At 39.5% G+C, this 17,401-nt stretch overlaps 1 protein-coding gene across 2 annotated transcripts in view; it reads right to left on the bottom strand.

The window, feature by feature from the left end:
• LOC138316084 (uncharacterized) overlaps nucleotides 1-17,401 on the bottom strand; it is a 71,141-nt gene that overhangs the window by 16,262 nt on the left and 37,478 nt on the right. For both annotated transcript variants that reach the window (XM_069257575.1, XM_069257576.1), the window contains exons 40-59: nucleotides 16,951-17,141; nucleotides 16,601-16,715; nucleotides 15,992-16,359; nucleotides 15,485-15,599; nucleotides 14,092-14,312; nucleotides 13,640-13,754; nucleotides 13,213-13,448; nucleotides 12,680-12,794; nucleotides 12,220-12,380; nucleotides 11,348-11,462; nucleotides 10,969-11,168; nucleotides 9,880-9,994; nucleotides 9,256-9,467; nucleotides 8,723-8,837; nucleotides 8,322-8,614; nucleotides 7,930-8,041; nucleotides 7,403-7,632; nucleotides 7,067-7,181; nucleotides 6,250-6,506; nucleotides 5,885-5,999 (exon numbers count right to left, since the gene is read on the bottom strand). In XM_069257575.1, the coding sequence (XP_069113676.1) occupies nucleotides 5,885-5,999; nucleotides 6,250-6,506; nucleotides 7,067-7,181; nucleotides 7,403-7,632; nucleotides 7,930-8,041; nucleotides 8,322-8,614; nucleotides 8,723-8,837; nucleotides 9,256-9,467; nucleotides 9,880-9,994; nucleotides 10,969-11,168; nucleotides 11,348-11,462; nucleotides 12,220-12,380; nucleotides 12,680-12,794; nucleotides 13,213-13,448; nucleotides 13,640-13,754; nucleotides 14,092-14,312; nucleotides 15,485-15,599; nucleotides 15,992-16,359; nucleotides 16,601-16,715; nucleotides 16,951-17,141 (3,516 nt within the window). The remainder of the gene's footprint in view (nucleotides 1-5,884; nucleotides 6,000-6,249; nucleotides 6,507-7,066; nucleotides 7,182-7,402; nucleotides 7,633-7,929; nucleotides 8,042-8,321; nucleotides 8,615-8,722; nucleotides 8,838-9,255; nucleotides 9,468-9,879; nucleotides 9,995-10,968; nucleotides 11,169-11,347; nucleotides 11,463-12,219; nucleotides 12,381-12,679; nucleotides 12,795-13,212; nucleotides 13,449-13,639; nucleotides 13,755-14,091; nucleotides 14,313-15,484; nucleotides 15,600-15,991; nucleotides 16,360-16,600; nucleotides 16,716-16,950; nucleotides 17,142-17,401) is intronic.

Genomic DNA, 17,401 nt, shown 5'->3' with positions numbered 1-17,401 from the left:
AATCATCAAATATCAAACAAGGACATAGTCATTCAGATCCCCCGCCAATGGAGATATCAAAGCTGAAGTAAGTTTGATTGTGGAGACTTTTGTGTATGAAAAAAAAAAAAAAACCAAGGAAAAAGTGCAAAAAATGAAAACCTAAAAATAGCAAAAGGTACTACTAGACCATAAAATGAATGTGTCTATGAAGTGGAAATATCTCTGCTGGTTTTAGAGTTATGCTCCGGAAATGAACCTGCTACAAAAATATGATATTTTCAGCAATGTTTCTATGGTAACAGAAAAAAGTACAAAAAGTGAAAACCTTAAAATAGCAAAAGGCACTACTAGACCATAAGACTAATGTGCCTATGGAGTTCCGTGCATATATCTCAACCGGTTTTCCAGTTATGCTGCGGAAACGAACCTGGTACAAAAATATGATATTTTCAGCAATGTTTCCATGGTTACGGAAAAAGTGCAAAAAATGAAAACCTAAAAATAGCAAAAGGCACTACTAGACCATAAGAACAACGTGTCTATGAAGTTTCATGGAAATATCTCTGCTGGTTTTAGAGTTGTGCTCCGGAAACGATTCTTACACAAAAATCTGCCATTTTCAGCAATGTTTCCATCGTTACAGAAAAAAGTGCAAAAAGTGAAAACCTTAAAATAGCAAAAGGCACTACTAGACCATAAGACCAATGTGTCTATGAAGTTTCATGGAAATATCTCTGCTGGTTTTAGAGTTATGCTCCGGAAACGAACCTGGTACAAAAATATAATATTTTCAGCAATGTTTCCATGGTTACGGAAAAAATGCAAAAACTGAAAACCTAAAAATAGAAAAAGGCACTACTAGACCATAAGACCAATGTGTGTATGAAGTTTCGTGGAAATATCTCTACTGGTTTTAGAGTTATGCTCCGGAAACCATTTGTACGGACGGACGGATGGAACCCATTTGTATATCCCCCGCCAATTTCGTTGGGCGGGGGATAACAATAAGTTAAATATATTATTTAAATATTATGTGCGTGCAAGAAATGTCCGCAAACAGCAAGAAAATGATCTTCTGATCATGAATGACGGCTAACTTGCACACGTGTAACACTCGGTCAACATGTGTATTTCTCGGAATCCTGTCGCTGTGATTTCAATGAAATAATCAGTAATCAAGTTTATTCGCGTGTTTTACATGTTATTTAGAACATTCTATCGATGTTATAACCATCGAACAGTCTATAAAACATCATTTTATCGATCTCTGCAGCAGCAAACACCACGAGGTCTTAATCCGGAAGTTTACAAAATTAAGTCTTCGGTGAATTGCATCATGGGATACCTAGTTAACAAACAGTGGAAGAACACTCTAAACGAAGTCGATTGATACAGTAACTCTTTAGACCAAGATATATTTAATACACAAAATATATCAAAAAAGAAATGTAATCCATTCCTATGCATAACGTTACTGAAGAAAGTATTTTATTGGCGAACTGAAATATGAGAGAGAGTAAGCATGAACTCAAACTTGCACACGTACGTGTTACACATGTCGGTCAACAGGGGAATTTCCCGGAATCCTGTCGCCGTGATTTTAATGAAATAATCAGCAATAAAGTTTATACACGTAAATCACATGTAATTTAGAACATTATATCGAGTGTTAAACATCGCAGTCATATTAAAATCATTTAATCGATCTCTGTAGCGAAAGTAATATCCGAAAGTTTACAAAAATAAGGCTTCGGTGAATTGCATCATGGGATGGCAAGTTGACAGAGAACACTCTAATCAAAGTCAGTTTTAGGCTAATGATGCAAGCCTTGATAATACAGTAAATCCTTTACACATCAATATAATAAATACGCGAAATATATCAAAATAGAGATAAAATACAAGAGGCCCAAAGGGCCTTAACGGTCATCTGACTACCTTGACAATAGTAAAATTAATTATATATAGTGTCACTTTGTCAGGATCATGTCAGGATAATTTTCAATTTCTTACAACAAATTTTATTTCAAACAAGAGGCCCAAGGGCCTTAACATATAGGAAATTACTTAGATATAGTGTCATGGTAGTCATCTTCGATTTGGGATCAACCAGAGATGTAACAATACTTTGTCGGGACCATGTCAGGATCATTTCATGTAAGTTTCAGCCAAATCCCACCGGTAGAACTTGAGAAGAAGTTCAAAATGTGTTTTCAAGATGGCGGCTGTGGCGGCCATCTTGGATTTAGGATCGACCCGAAAAATAACAACACTTTTTCGGGACCGTGTCAGGATAATTTCATGCAAGTTTCAGCCAAATCCCAAAGGTAGAACTTGAGATGAAGTTCAAAATGTGTTTTCAAGATGGCGGCTGTGGCGGCCATCTTGGATTTCGGATTGACCCGAAAAATAACAACACTTTGTCGGGACCATGTCAGGATCATTTCATGCAAGTTTCAGCCAAATCCCAAAGGTAGAACTTGAGAAGAAGTTCAAAATGTGTTTTCAAGATGGCGGCTGTGGCGGCCATCTTGGATTTCGGATCGACCCGAAAAATACCAACACTTTGTCGGGACCATGTCAGGATCATTTCATGCAAGTTTCAGTCAAATCGCACCGGTAGAACTTGAGAAGAAGTTCAAAATGTGTTTTCAAGATGGTGGCTGTGGCCGCCATCTTGGATTTCAGATCGACCCGAAAAATAACAACACTTTGTCGGGACCATGTAAGGATCATTTCATGCAAGTTTCAGCCAAATCCCACTGGTAGAACTTGAGAAGAAGTTCAAAATGTGTTTTCAAGATGGCGGTTGTGGCGGCCATGTTGGATTTCAGATCGACCCGAAAAATAACAACACTTTGCCGGGACCGTGTCAGGATCATTTCATGCAAGTTTCAGCCAAATCCCACTGGTAGAACTTGAGAAGAAGTTCAAAATGTGTTTTCAAGATGGCGGCTGTGGCGGCCATCTTGGATTTCGGATTGACCCGAAAAATAACAACACTTTGTCAGGACCATGTCAGGATCATTTCATGCAAGTTTCAGCCAAATCCCAAAGGTAGAACTTGAGAAGAAGTTCAAAATGTGTTTTCAAGATGGCGGCTGTGGCGGCCATCTTGGATTTCGGATCGACCCGAAAAATAACAACACTTTGTCCGAAAATAACAACACTTTGTCGGGACCGTGTCAGGATCATTTCATGCAAGTTTCAGCCAAATCCCACTGGTAGAACTTGAGAAGAAGTTCAAAATGTGTTTTCAAGATGGCGGCTGTGGCGGCCATCTTGGATTTCGGATCGACCCGAAAAATAACAACACTTTGTCGGGACCATGTCAGGATCATTTCATGCAAGTTTCAGCCAAATCCCACTGGTAGAACTTGAGAAGAAGTTCAAAATGTGTTTTCAAGATGGCGGCTGTGGCGGCCATGTTGGATTTCGGATCGACCCGAAAAATAACAACACTTTGTCGGGACCGTGTCAGGATCATTTCATGCAAGTTTCAGCCAAATCCCACTGGTAGAACTTGAGAAGAAGTTCAAAATGTGTTTTCAAGATGGCGGCTGTGGCGGCCATCTTGGATTTCGGATCGACCCGAAAAATAACAACACTTTGTCGGGACCGTGTCAGGAACATTTCATGCAAGTTTCAGCCAAATCCCACTGGTAGAACTTGAGAAGAAGTTCAAAATGTGAAAAGTTAACGCACGGCGGACGGCGCACGGCGCACGGCGGACGGCGGACGGCGGACGGCGGACGACGACGGACGAAACATGATGACTATAGGTCATCCTGACCCTTCGGGTCAGATGACCTAAAAATCATATGCATACTGAAACAAGAGGCCCAAAGGGCCTTAACGGTCATCTGACTACCTTTGCAATAGTAAAATTAATTATATATGTTGTCACTTTGTCAGGACCACATCAGGATCATTTTCAATTTCTTTCAACAAATTTTATTTCAAACAAGAGGCCCAAGGGCCTTAACATATAAGAAATTAATTAGATATAGTGTCATGGTAGCCATCTTCGATTTGTGATCAACCAGAGATGTAACAATACTTTGTCGGGACCATGTCAGGATCATTTCATGCAAGTTTCAGCCAAATCGCACCGGTAGAATTTGAGAAGAAGTTCAAAATGTGTTTTCAAGATGGCGGCTGTGGCGGCCATCTTGGATTTCGGATCGATCCGAAAAATAACAACACTTTATCAGGACCATGTCAGGATCATTTCATGTAAGTTTCAGTCAAATCGCACCGGTAGAACTTGAGAAGAGGTTCAAAATGTGTTTTCAAGATGGTGGCTGTGGCGGCCATCTTGGATTTCGGATCGACCCGAAAAATAACAACACTATGTCGGGACCATGTCAGGATCATTTGATGCAAGTTTCAGCCAAATCGCACCAGTAGAACTTGAGAAGAAGTTCAAAATGTGTTTTCAAGATGGCGGCTGTGGCGGCCATCTTGGATTTTGGATTGATCCGAAAAATAACAACACTTTATCAGGACCATGTCAGGATCATTTCATGCAAGTTTCAGTCACATCCCACCTGTAGAACTTGAGGAGAAGTTCAAAATGTGTTTTCAAGATGGCGGCTGTGGCGGCCATCTTGGATTTCGGATCGACCCGAAAAATAACAACACTTTATCAGGACCATATCAGGATCATTTCATGCAAGTTTCAGCCAAATCGCACTGGTAGAACTTGAGAAGAAGTTCAAAATGTGTTTTCAAGATGGCGGCTGTGGCGGATTTCGGATTGATCCGAAAAATAACAACACTTTATCAGGACCATGTCAGGATCATTTCATGCAAGTTTCAGTCAAATCCCACCTGTAGAACTTGAGGAGAAGTTCAAAATGTGTTTTCAAGATGGCGGCTTTGGCGGCCATCTTGGATTTCGGATCGACCCGAAAAATAACAACACTTTGTCGGGACCATGTCAGGATCATTTGATGCAAGTTTCAGCCAAATCGCGCTGGTAGACATTGAGAAGAAGTTCAAAATGTGTTTTCAAGATGGCGGCTGTGGCGGCCATCTTGGATTTCGGATTGACCCGAAAACTAACAACACTTTGTCGGTACCATGTCAGGATCATTTGATGCAAGTTTCAGACAAATCGCACCTGTAGAACATGAGAAGAAGTTCAAAATGTGTTTTCAAGATGGCGGCTGTGGCGGCCATCTTGGATTTCGGATCGACCCAAAAAATAACAACACTTTGTCAGGACCATGTCAGGATCTTTTCATGCCAGTTTCAGCCAAATCGCACTGGTAGAACTTGAGAAGAAGTTCAAAATGTGAAAAGTTAACGCACGGCGGACGGCGCACGGCGGACGGCGGACGGCGCACAGCGGACGGCGGACGACGACGGACGAAACATGACGACTATAGGTCATCCTGACCCTTCGGGTCAGATGACCTAAAAACTATTTTAACCGGCATGCAGAAATATGAGAGAGAGTAAGCGTGAAATTGTACGGCCGCCATGTTTGTTTACACAAAGTAGGCTTACGTAATGGCAGAAAATACAAGGAACAGAAACATGACCAAGTCCATTTTGCTAAAGATATTTACATCAAAGTGAGTTTTTTTGTTGTTATATATTTACAGTATAAGTTTACAGACAGTTTTCGTGATTCTAAACGATCGATAAGCATTACCCGTACTTCAATGGAGATCGATCGTATACACAGATGGTTACGTGGGTACATAGGCTTTTGGGTGCGGCTTATATAACGGTGCGTCTTATACGTGTACAAAACCTGAAAAAATCGTAAAAAAGACCTCTGCGGCTTATACACAGGTGCGGTTTATTGTCCGGAAAATACGGTATGTGTATGGCGATCTTATGAACATGTTGCTGTACACCTATCGGATGCTGTATTTGTAGTACTACACACCTGTTGCTACATCTGTATTGGCCTCTCTCCTCGTCATAACATGTACATGTGTAATCACAGCCATCATTCCAGCTCTGTCCCTGGTGGTAAAGCTGGCCCTTGTATACACAAGCCTCTGTAATAACAAATGTCCAGCATTTTGTGTTAAGCAATACGCTGGTGTATATAAAACAAATTGTACTTATTATTACACTTGTTTATTTGAGTTTCACGACACTTATTATTACACCTCAGTATCAAAAGCAAAACTGCAGTTTTCTCTCAATATACTAATAATTCATTACCCTTGGTTTTGACAAATCTTGAAATTACATGACGAAAGTTTCACTCTTGTGGTAGGAGATGTAATGGAGGATGTTACTTACTGTTTGCTCCAGTGTTGGTGCCATATTGTGGGTTGAGGTTGCCATTGGTTGGTCTGCCACCTGTAAATGACTGCTGAACAGGTGTGGGAACAACAATAGGCAGAGGTGAGGGGGAGCCTGGGAGGGGCACGCCACCAGGAGATGTGGGGCGTGGTGCATGTGTCGGGAAGGTGTTACAGTCTGGTACCACACAGCAGGCATCATTAGGATCCGAGATCAGGCGACAAGTGTTAGGTAGAGAGTCAAAGGTTGGACACCTACAGATACATCAATATATGAAGTTATTCTAAAAAGAGGAATGATGGCTTCTGCATTGCAATAGCTCAACACCAATTTCTAACTATTTCCCGAGGTAATTTGTATCAAAACCCTGTAAGTCTATCGTGTTGCAATTAAATATCTAGAAATACCATAATATGTATACGAATGACCTTGTTTTTTAGTGTACAACCTTGTTTTTTTGTTCAAGTTATACACAATAATGTAATGTCTGCATGTTTTGTGAGACTGTTGTGTGTTGTCTCTTTGTGATAGCAAAAACTCTTTATTTATCTATAGCACAGCCTCAATGAATTATACCGGCACTAGCACCTAAATGTGTCAGAAGCAAATCAGCTATCCTATAAGATATGTGTTGATTACATAGTAAGAGAAAAGCTATCATTGTTTTTTTATAGTGGCAAACACTAAACTGATGGATGTTTAATGGTCAGGAGTACCAGATCCCAGTTTTCCATATTTTGAATTTCAATGTTTGCCAGAGTACCTTTACTGTAATGTGACCTAAGTAGCTAGAGATGGTATAGTGTTTACCTACCTCTGTTTACAGCTGTAGAGTCCCTGGGAGCTGTCGTCACATGTACAGGTACGCTTACAACCATCATTCCAGGACTGGCCTTGCTTGTAGTATACTCCATTGTACACACAGAATCCTAAAATAATCAAAGGGCAATCAGTTTTTTTTAACGCTGGTTTTTTAAGTTATCACAAATGTAATTACTTGGATATAATATTTGATGAGATATGCTATATCAATACGATAAAGATGAGTGTCACTGCTTTCTGTCTTTTTTTTTTATGTCTGATGTCATCTAAAAAAATCTGATGGTATTAAGTTAAATATAAATTTTGTCAAGTACCAGTATGTACATACCGATGGTGGCAGTCTGTGGGGGTCGGCTTCCTCCAATAGGTGGATTGGTCTGGGGTTGGACGACGAAGGGGTTAGGTGTAGTTGGGTTTGTAAATGGTTGGTACTGTGGAGGGACAGTTTGGATGGGTTGGTTGGGCTTGGTCTGGTCACAGTATGGTACAGCACAGCATGGGTTTCGTGGATCCTTAACCAGAGTACAGTACTGGGGCAGATTCGGGTACTCGTTACACCTGAACAAACAACAATATATTATATATATATATATTTTCTCTATTTGTATTTAAACTAAATCTGTAATTGAAAGTGATTCACAAAATAGTATAAGAAATGAGATTTGAATTCTGTTCAATGAACTGATCTACATTTTATCCAATATCTTTATTCAAGAAATTTTTTAAAGGTTTTGCTTTCTTTATAAATCTTGCATATTGAAGAAACAACTTGTAGAAAACTTTCTCCAAGTATACATAGCTGTACCAGAATACTGGTAAACTGACATTCTGTAGTACAGTGTTTCATGGTTTTACCTCTGAGTACACTTGTAGCGTCCTGTCATGTCGTCGAGACATTCACAGTGGTACTGACATCCATCGTCCCACATCTGTCCCTTGGAGTACAGTCTTCCCTTGTACAAACAACCTGAAGTAAAACCATTTATACTTGCATTACATCACATGACTAACAGTACACTGTACCGAACACATGTTTTCCAGTATTGTTTTTGAAAAAATTAATCTAGATGTTTTGAAAAATTAATTTAGACATAAAACAGATATCATACCCATTGTTGATATTTGTCTGATTTAGGCTATGGCTTTAGGGGTAGGGCAATTGAGTAAAATTACCCAGAGACCTGAGTGTAGGGTAATTTTGTTACCTGGTATTGGGGCTTAACCTGGGGGTAGAGTAATTATGTTACCTGGTGTTGGGGCTGGAGTGGGAATAGGGGTCTGGCCTGGTGGTAGAGTAACAGGCACCGGGATTCCACCAGGTCCAATCATGGTTGGTTGTGGAGTTGGCTGAGGAGTTGTCTGCTGTCCAAATCCTGTGATTCCACCATAGACAGGGGTTGGTTGGTATACCAGTCCGGGGGTGGGGCTGACACCCTGGGGCTGCTGAGGTAGGGGACATTGTGGTACCTGACAACATTGTGGATCCTTAGGATCAGCTGTCAGTGTACAGCCAGAGGGAAGGTCGTTGTACTTGCTACATCTGAAAAAGTGACAGATTAATTACAGGTTAAACAAAAGAAATTTATATATTTTTATCAATAAAATGATCATAAAAAATAGGTGCAATGCTTAATTTGATGAGTCGTACCTCTGTTGACATCTGTAGAAGCCTACGGTAGCATTCTCACAGCGACAGATGAGATCACAGCCGTCATACCATTGTTGGCCCTGGCGGTACACCTGGCCATTGTACACACACATGTCTGGTAACACACAGAAGAATACGGTTTAAACATAGTATCAATGTACAGTCTAAGCATCACATCAACAACTCTCAGCTTAAACCTTTTAAACTAATTATGTAAATATCCGTAGAGAAGTAATTGTTTTTTCAAATATAATTGGTGCCTTGAAATCAATGATATACCCATTGTTCTTTTACTCTATAATTTACCCATAACTTATGTAACCTTGACATCATATTTCCCTAGGTAACCAAATAAGATTCCTTAGTTCCAGTAAAAGAGTTTGAAATATTCAACAGTGTAACCAGTCAACACCGGCCCTTGTCTAATCTGGATCTCTGTCTACTGCAGCTTAATTTCTATGGTATTTTCTTTCTTAACTATATGCTGGTCCTGATGACATTTAGTTTAGACCAAGTTATACTGAATTACTTACTGGTGGATGTGAAAGATCCTGGCTGGCCTGGGATAGGTTGTGGGTTGTATGTGGTACCAGGGGTAGGGTTAGTGTTGGTGCCTGGAACTGTGCTTCCATGTGGGAGTGGAGTCTGTGTCTGCTGGAGTGGGCAGTATGGTACCTGGCAACATTGGTCCTTAGGATCCTGTACCAGTGTACAGTATGATGGCACTTGAGGATTTCTCTGACATCTGAAAAAAACCCAAGTCATCTGTTATCAAAAGTGAGGAAATAGAAACAAGGCCCTGATTTCTCGAAACAAAAGTGCAAACTTAAGTTTTTCTCCTTATCTAACTTATTTGAAAATCTATTACTTAAGAAAGTTTTGGACTTCAGTTTGTTTCGAGAAACCAGGAATAATTAATATAGGTTTGATCCAATTTTGATGTACTTTTAACTACTATAGATAAAGAAACAATAATCCCTGTGACTATCAAATTAAATAACAGCTCACCAACTTACTGGAATTATTTCTCACAAATGATATCACAAATCATCATACAATGGATGATGCTTACTAAAGTTTGACACTTTGATATCCCTCATTCGACCCGGTTCATTAATCACAGTTATGCCCCTTTTCTGGTATAAAAGTATACATACCTCTCAGTACACTTGTATCTGCCTGTGGAGGAGTCGAGACACTCACATTGATACAGACAGCCATCATCCCACTTATCTCCCTGGTTGTAGCTTTTACCATGGTACACACATGTATCTGTAATAACAGAAAAACTTCCATTACAACATTGAAAGGTATCCATGGAAATATCTACATACAAAAGAATGCACTCAGGTGTTTTTTTTTTACAAATTAAATCAAAAATAGGCAATATCTAAATATGATTCATCATATAACACTGAGTGTTGATGGGGTTACTGGGTTTATTGTACACTTACTATGCTGAGTGTTGATGGGGTTACTAGGTTTATTGTACACTTACTATGCTGAGTGTTGATGGGATTACTGGGTTTATTGTATACTTACTATGCTGAGTGTTGATGGGGTTACTGGGTTTATTGTACACTTACTACGCTGAGTGTTGATGGGGTTACTGGGTTTATTGTACACTTACTACGCTGAGTGTTGATGGGGTTACTGGGTTTATTGTATACTTACTATGCTGAGTGTTGATGGGGTTACTGGGTTTATTGTACACTTACTACGCTGAGTGTTGATGGGGTTACTGGGTTTATTGTATACTTACTACGCTGAGTGTTGATGGGGTTACTGGGTTTATTGTACACTTACTACGCTGAGTGTTGATGGGGTTACTGGGTTTATTGTATACTTACTATGCTGAGTGTTGATGGGGTTACTGGGTTTATTGTACACTTACTACGCTGAGTGTTGATGGGGTTACTGGGTTTATTGTACACTTACTACGCTGAGTGTTGATGGGGTTACTGGGTTTATTGTACACTTACTACGCTGAGTGTTGATGGGGTTACTGGGTTTATTGTATACTTACTATGCTGAGTGTTGATGGGGTTACTGGGTTTATTGTACACTTACTACGCTGAGTGTTGATGGGGTTACTGGGTTTATTGTACACTTACTACGCTGAGTGTTGATGGGGTTACTGGGTTTATTGTATACTTACTACGCTGAGAGTTGATGGGGTTACTGGGTTTATTGTATACTTACTATGCTGAGTGTTGATGGGGTTACTGGGTTTATTGTATACTTACTACGCTGAGAGCTGATGGGGTTACCAGGCTGGTTTGGGTTGTTGATGGGAGTGCCTCCAGTGAAGGTTCCCTTGGGACCTGTCACCACCTGGTAAGGGTTGGTTGGGTTAGGGTTGATACACAGTGGAGCCTGACAACACTGGTCATTGGGGTCTGTCAACAATCGGCAGCCATCTTGGAGAGCTGGGTAAGTTGGACATCTGCAAAGGAAAATTCACTTGCATACACATGTACATTGATATCCAAAAACTACTCAGTTTACTTAACCAATTAACATTGAAGTGTTAATTCACACTTAGTAGCTGAAACATAATTTGCTGATATAATTGAATTTAAAATCTATATTGAAGTTTTGCCTAGGTAAGTGGACAATACCTACCTCTCATCACAGTTGACAATACCATTGGTAGCATCCTCACAGATGCAGCGTTTCTCACAGCCCACATCCCAACTCTGGCCCTGACGATATGGTACACCATTGTAGATACAGTATTCTATAATTAAACAAATGGCATGGTACACCATTGTAGATACAGTATTCTATAATTAAACAAATGGCATGGTACACCATTGTAGATACAGTATTCTATAATCAAACAAATGGCATGGTACACCATTGTAGATACAGTATTCTATAATCAAACAAACATATGTACAGCACAAACTAGATATCACGGACATTGGGCACTACATTGTGAAGTTCAAATTATCAATGTTTTTATTTATTTGTGAGACATTGTCGATTGGTTATTGATATGTGAAATGTGTACTACAGTCAGAATTTATGTATAAATAATTTTTTTTACAAAGTAAAGCTTATCCATATTCACACACAAGCTACATTACTTGCCCAATTAGCTGTGATGCTGAGAGAGCAGTGTTTTGTGTGGCATGGTTACAGAGAGCAGTGTTTTGTGTGGCATGGTTACAGAGAGCAATGTTTTGTGTGGCATGGTTACAGAGAGCAATGTTTTGTGTGGCATGGTTACAGAGAGCAGTGTTTTGTGTGGCATGGTTACAGAGAGCAGTGTATTGTGTGGCATGGTTACAGAGAGCAATGTTTTGTGTGGCATTGTTACAGAAAGCAGTGTATTGTGTGGCATGGTTACAGAGAGCAAAGTTTTGTGTGGCATGGTTACAGAGAGCAGTGTATTGTGTGGCATGGTTACAGAGAGCAAAGTTTTGTGTGGCATGGTTACATGCTTGTTGGGTTAGTATTTATAGGGTTTACGGTAGGCATGGATTACTTACCAACTTGTGGGCCAGGATTAGGTGTTGGGCTGAATCCTGGTGGGAAGGTAGAGCCAGGTGCTGGTGTGGGCACAGACCCACAGTCAGGTGTGGGACAGCAGGGATCCTGAGGGTTGTACTTCAGTTGACAGTTCAGTGGCACGTTCATCAAATTAGTACATCTTTTCAGGAATATAGAAAAATCACATAACAACACAGGGACAATCAGATATCATCATATTTAAGAGAAATTATGTTTCATCCTCTTTATTAACTCTGTAGTGATGCTAAGAATGAAAAGTCAATTTACAATTTAACTTTAAAATTCAGACTCGGTATAAAGTTCACTTGTGTTCCGAAATGTTTACATTCAGATTATACTGATATTTATATCACTTATTTTCTAATGGCAAATGACATATACTTGTCCCTTAATGATAAGGTAATTTGATTTGTAATATCAATGACAAAGACAACAGACCTTTGGACACACTTGTAGCGGCCAATGCTAGAATCGACACATTCACAGGTGTATTCACATCCATCCTGCCATCTCTGTCCCTGAGAATACTGTCTGCCCTTGTACACACAAACCTCTGTAACACACAACTTAAAGAGTCAGCTTCATCAAGACAGCAGAAGTCATTTTCAAGTAAACTTGACTCAGATACAGGGATAACTCCAAGTGTCAACATGTTTGTGTCGATGTTTGAAAATGAGGCTTGATTTTATTAGTACTTATGTAAAATGATTTGCACAGGTTTTACATAAGTGGAGATATATATCCCTTTCTAATTGACAGATACTATTACCAACATATTTTTCTGAGTAATTAACTTAAGCTTATTTTGCAGAGATAGGAAATTGCCATGAAATTGTTTCAAACACAAGTGAAGTAGAATCATAAGTGTCTAGGTCGCAAAAGTTAATAAGTAGTTTGATAGAAAAATGTAGAATTAGGTAACAGCGAAAATGATTTGGTTTACATAAGACCAATGTTAAGATTGTACTGACGTGCTGGAGGTTGATCGGTGACAGGTTTGTTGGTGTACGTCTGGCCTGGTGGTGGTGTTAGGATGACGAGAGGATTTGGAGATGGTGTAGGTGATGGAGTGTTCTGGCCAATGATCACAGGAGGCATCTGTGTGTTTAGTCCTTCACACTTAGGTATCTTACAGCACAGAGGATCCTGGGGGCTTGGCACTAAGATACACAACGGACTCAGGTTCTTGGTATCATATTGAGGGCATCTGTTAACACAACAGTGGAAAAGTGATAGTTATGTTAGGTAGATATCAGACTTGGGGCAATGAAGAAGTCAGCCCAGTTAGTATCAGATACCTTTGGATATTCAACAATTCCACATTTATTTTTGATCCCTTACAGATTACTACCAGAAGGTGTTTGACTCTTTGATTTTGAATATCAATAATAGACTGACCTCTCTCTACATGAGACATGACCAGTCTTGCCATCTTCACATACACAGATCTGTTGGCAACCATCATAGAAGGTCTGACCCTGGGTATAGAGCTTGCCATTCATAACACATCCCTCTGTAAAAACACCAAAGAAAGGTTAATCCTGGGTATAATGTTTGTTGGTTATTGAACATACCCCTAGTGAAACGAAATATTACATGTTTGATCCCAGGACGGTGTTAAACACATCACTATAATCTGTATATTCTATGTTTTTTCTTTGTTACCATCGTCAGATTCAGCGGAAGTAAAGACTTCCAGAACACTTCAGGCAACATGACATGAAGACAGATGTTTACATCAGCTGGTGTATACATTAAAACTTTTGCACATCTAACTTTAACTTTTTTCACCTAAAAGAAAATATTCAGCACCAACAATAAACTGTTTGTTTTCTTCCCTAGTATCCTACCTCGTGGTGCCTGTGTGGGTGCTGGTGTAGGCAAACCTCCTGGTGTAGTGACTGGTACTGGGTACAAGGTTTTACCGTTAGGTCCAGTGGGTTGAGGAGTCGGTGGCTGTGTGTTGGGTTGTGGAGCATTCGTCTTTGGACAGTATGGAACCTTACAGCAAGGCTGATTAGGGTCTTGTATCATGTAGCAATATACGGGTAATTGGGCAAATCGAGGGCATCTAGAATGACAACATTTTGATTATCATTTAAAAGAGTATGCATCAGTTAAACTAGAAATATGTCTGTTAGATATTAAGTGCTTGCTAACTACTTCCTAAAACTTTAATTTCCAGTACAATTTGCATCTATAAGGCTCAAAAATGTAAAAAAAAATCCTGCAGATATATACCTACAAGCCTATATGATATCATCCTCGGAAACAGGTGTACGTATGTAGCACTATCGCTCATTATCCTTGGGACTATTGCAAGGAGATGGTTTACGTTCTTGATATATTGTAATAAATACTTTCCTTCATCAGAACTTTACAGCGCTGTAAATGTGAAATTACTTTGAACTTTGTTAAGTGTGTTCTTTGTTACATAGAAGTTCGTTTATTATCTTATGATATTGATACGATAGACTTGTTTTGCTGTTCAAAATACATTGTAGTCGTCTGTTTGTGCACGTAGTGACTTACCTGTGTCATGCTTGAATGTCTTATGGGGTACATCAGGTCTAGAGCTCAGGCACCCAGACTGATTTTGCATCATGTTTTTATTCTGTTTCTCTTTCACAAGACTGGGTAATTTCATAAATATTTTTAGAACCGCAGCAAATGCGGTCTATGGTCACAGGGGTTAGTAAGCGATAGTGTAACGTACACCTAGGACCTAGGATGATGTGAAATAAATTAACTATAATGTGCTAAATAACGCTGTAAATGTCTTTGGCCCGTACTAAAAGTTATCCGTTTCGTCACTTTCTTTTATTCCTGAAGTTCTAAAAGTCGATCAGACGCTTAGAATATTGTGACGGATGCAAGAGTTTGTATGATACGCTGCTTGAAGTTTACACAAAACCAATGTGCATAGCAATGTCTAATTTCACTGCTGTAGTAGAACATCGCTGACAGGTATCTCTTATTATATGTTTTTGAAAGGTTGGTGTCACTAAATCACGACAAAATCTATAAAAAGGTATAACACACCGACTTCCCGTCATATAACATCTTCATAGGAAACTAATTAATCCTCCCTTAAAAAACTTTAAAAAACTGAAATTTAAAATTCTCTATTCATATCTTTTGCTCACTTTTTACTTCATACTCTCTATGACACGTTATAAAGTAAATCCCTCATTCTTTACAGATTTATCAGGATCTATATGATCCAGAACAAAGGTAACTTACTTTTCTGTACATGAGTATCGTCCAGATACCTCATCAATACATTCACATTTGTATGTGCAGCCATCGTCCCATTTATCACCAGTGCTGTACATGCTACCCTTGTACTCACATTTGCCTGAAACAGATGCCACTTGGTCACTTATATGCAGGAAAGAATCTTAAAACTTTATGTGGCCATTTAAACCACTAATGAAATAATAAAACTTTTATCACATACAAAGTGGCCTAATAGCATTTCTATGACAAGTAGCGTTAGTTACTGGTTTATCACCTACATGATGCTGCCTTTTACTACGCTTTGTTTCACCATCTAAAATCTGTGTTCTATGAAAATGTGACAAAAGTTATCATTAATGCTAAACATCACCAGACATTTTAATCACACCGAACTTACTTGCACATCAGATGGAATTACTACTAGTACTATACATAGCATTCTCAGCTTCCTGTGTCATTTACCACAGGCTACAAGCCTAATCATGACTTAAATTGGAGCTGATTCTTTACCTGATTTAGGGTTCTGGTTTGGTTGTGGGTAGGGGTTGTTTCCTGTGCTGGGTGTTGGTTTTCCACCGACAATCACACCTCCAGGCAGGGTCGGTACTGGGTACGGGTTGGGAGTGGTGTTTCCTTGTGGGGTAGGTGAAGCAGATGGGTGATAGAAAGGACTGTCTGTTGGGGCAAGTTGGCCTCCAGGCAGGGTAGGTGGGAACTGTGTTGGATTCAGAGATGGGCCAGGGGTTGGGCTTCCTCCAGGAACGTATGGGGTGGGGGCAGCAGTGGGGATGTCATGGCATTCTGGGAGCTGGCAGCAGGCGTCATTAGGATCAGTTACCATGGTACATCCTGGTGGGAGGTTAGGGAAACTCTTACACCTATACAACAACAAAATACAGGTAAATATAGGCTACATTCAATTACAAAATAGTACCAAACATGTATTGTATGCAGGTGTATGAAAAATAAATCTAAATGTGACACCTCTTATAGTGAGAATCTATAAAATTTTGTTGAAACGGTGGTAATCATATCCAGGGTGACAAGGATTCCAATTCAAGTTTTAATTGCATCCAAATGTTTGTATTAAGGATATAATGCTACCAAACTTGTTTATACCTGTCGAAACATGTATAAATGTTCTTGTCAGCTTCATCACATCTACATTTCTGTTTGCATCCATCATCCCAGGTCTGTCCTTGCTTGTATGGAACACCATTGTACAGACAGAATGCTGCAAGGAGAAGACACAAGTATATAGGAAATACAGCATCAATATGATCCACTATACAGCAGACAAAAGATTATATAGGAAATACTGTGTCAATATAACATATTATAAGTAAAACAACAAACAAAAGATACCGCTACTTTTAGCAAAGACATGAAACAATGCTGGAAGAAATGTGGCTATATGTTATAGATAAACAAATAACACTCAGAAATATGATGATTCAAAAGTGTGCTACCTGGTGGTGGTGTGTTAGGTCTAGGGGAGGCTGTGGGCCCAGTGCCTGGTGGGTTGTTGGTGTTGGGAGGGAACAGTGTTGGTGGTGGGGTAGTGGTAGGCTCATAGTTACACACTGGAGTCATACAACAGTAGTCCTTAGGATCTCTCTGTAGTCGGCACTCACGTGGCAGTTGTGGGAACACAGAGCACCTGCAACATTAACACAACTTTGGGTCGATTGATCAGCATCATGTTTCTACAACTCAGTACACAATACACAATGATCTGTAAAATATAGCATAGGAAGGTATAACACATAGCTTCCTAAATCATGTCCTGAAAAGATGAAAATATGGTAAATATAAGTTTATGATATTCAGAATTATATTCCATAACTTTTAAGATGATCCATTGATACAGGTAGTTTCACTTCTGTATTTACAAAACTTTATACTACACGACATTCTTAC

Source organism: Argopecten irradians, chromosome 2 (assembly GCF_041381155.1).
Source record: "Argopecten irradians isolate NY chromosome 2, Ai_NY, whole genome shotgun sequence".
NCBI classification, from domain to species: domain Eukaryota; kingdom Metazoa; phylum Mollusca; class Bivalvia; order Pectinida; family Pectinidae; genus Argopecten; species Argopecten irradians.
This window is presented reverse-complemented; position numbering and strand designations above follow the sequence as displayed.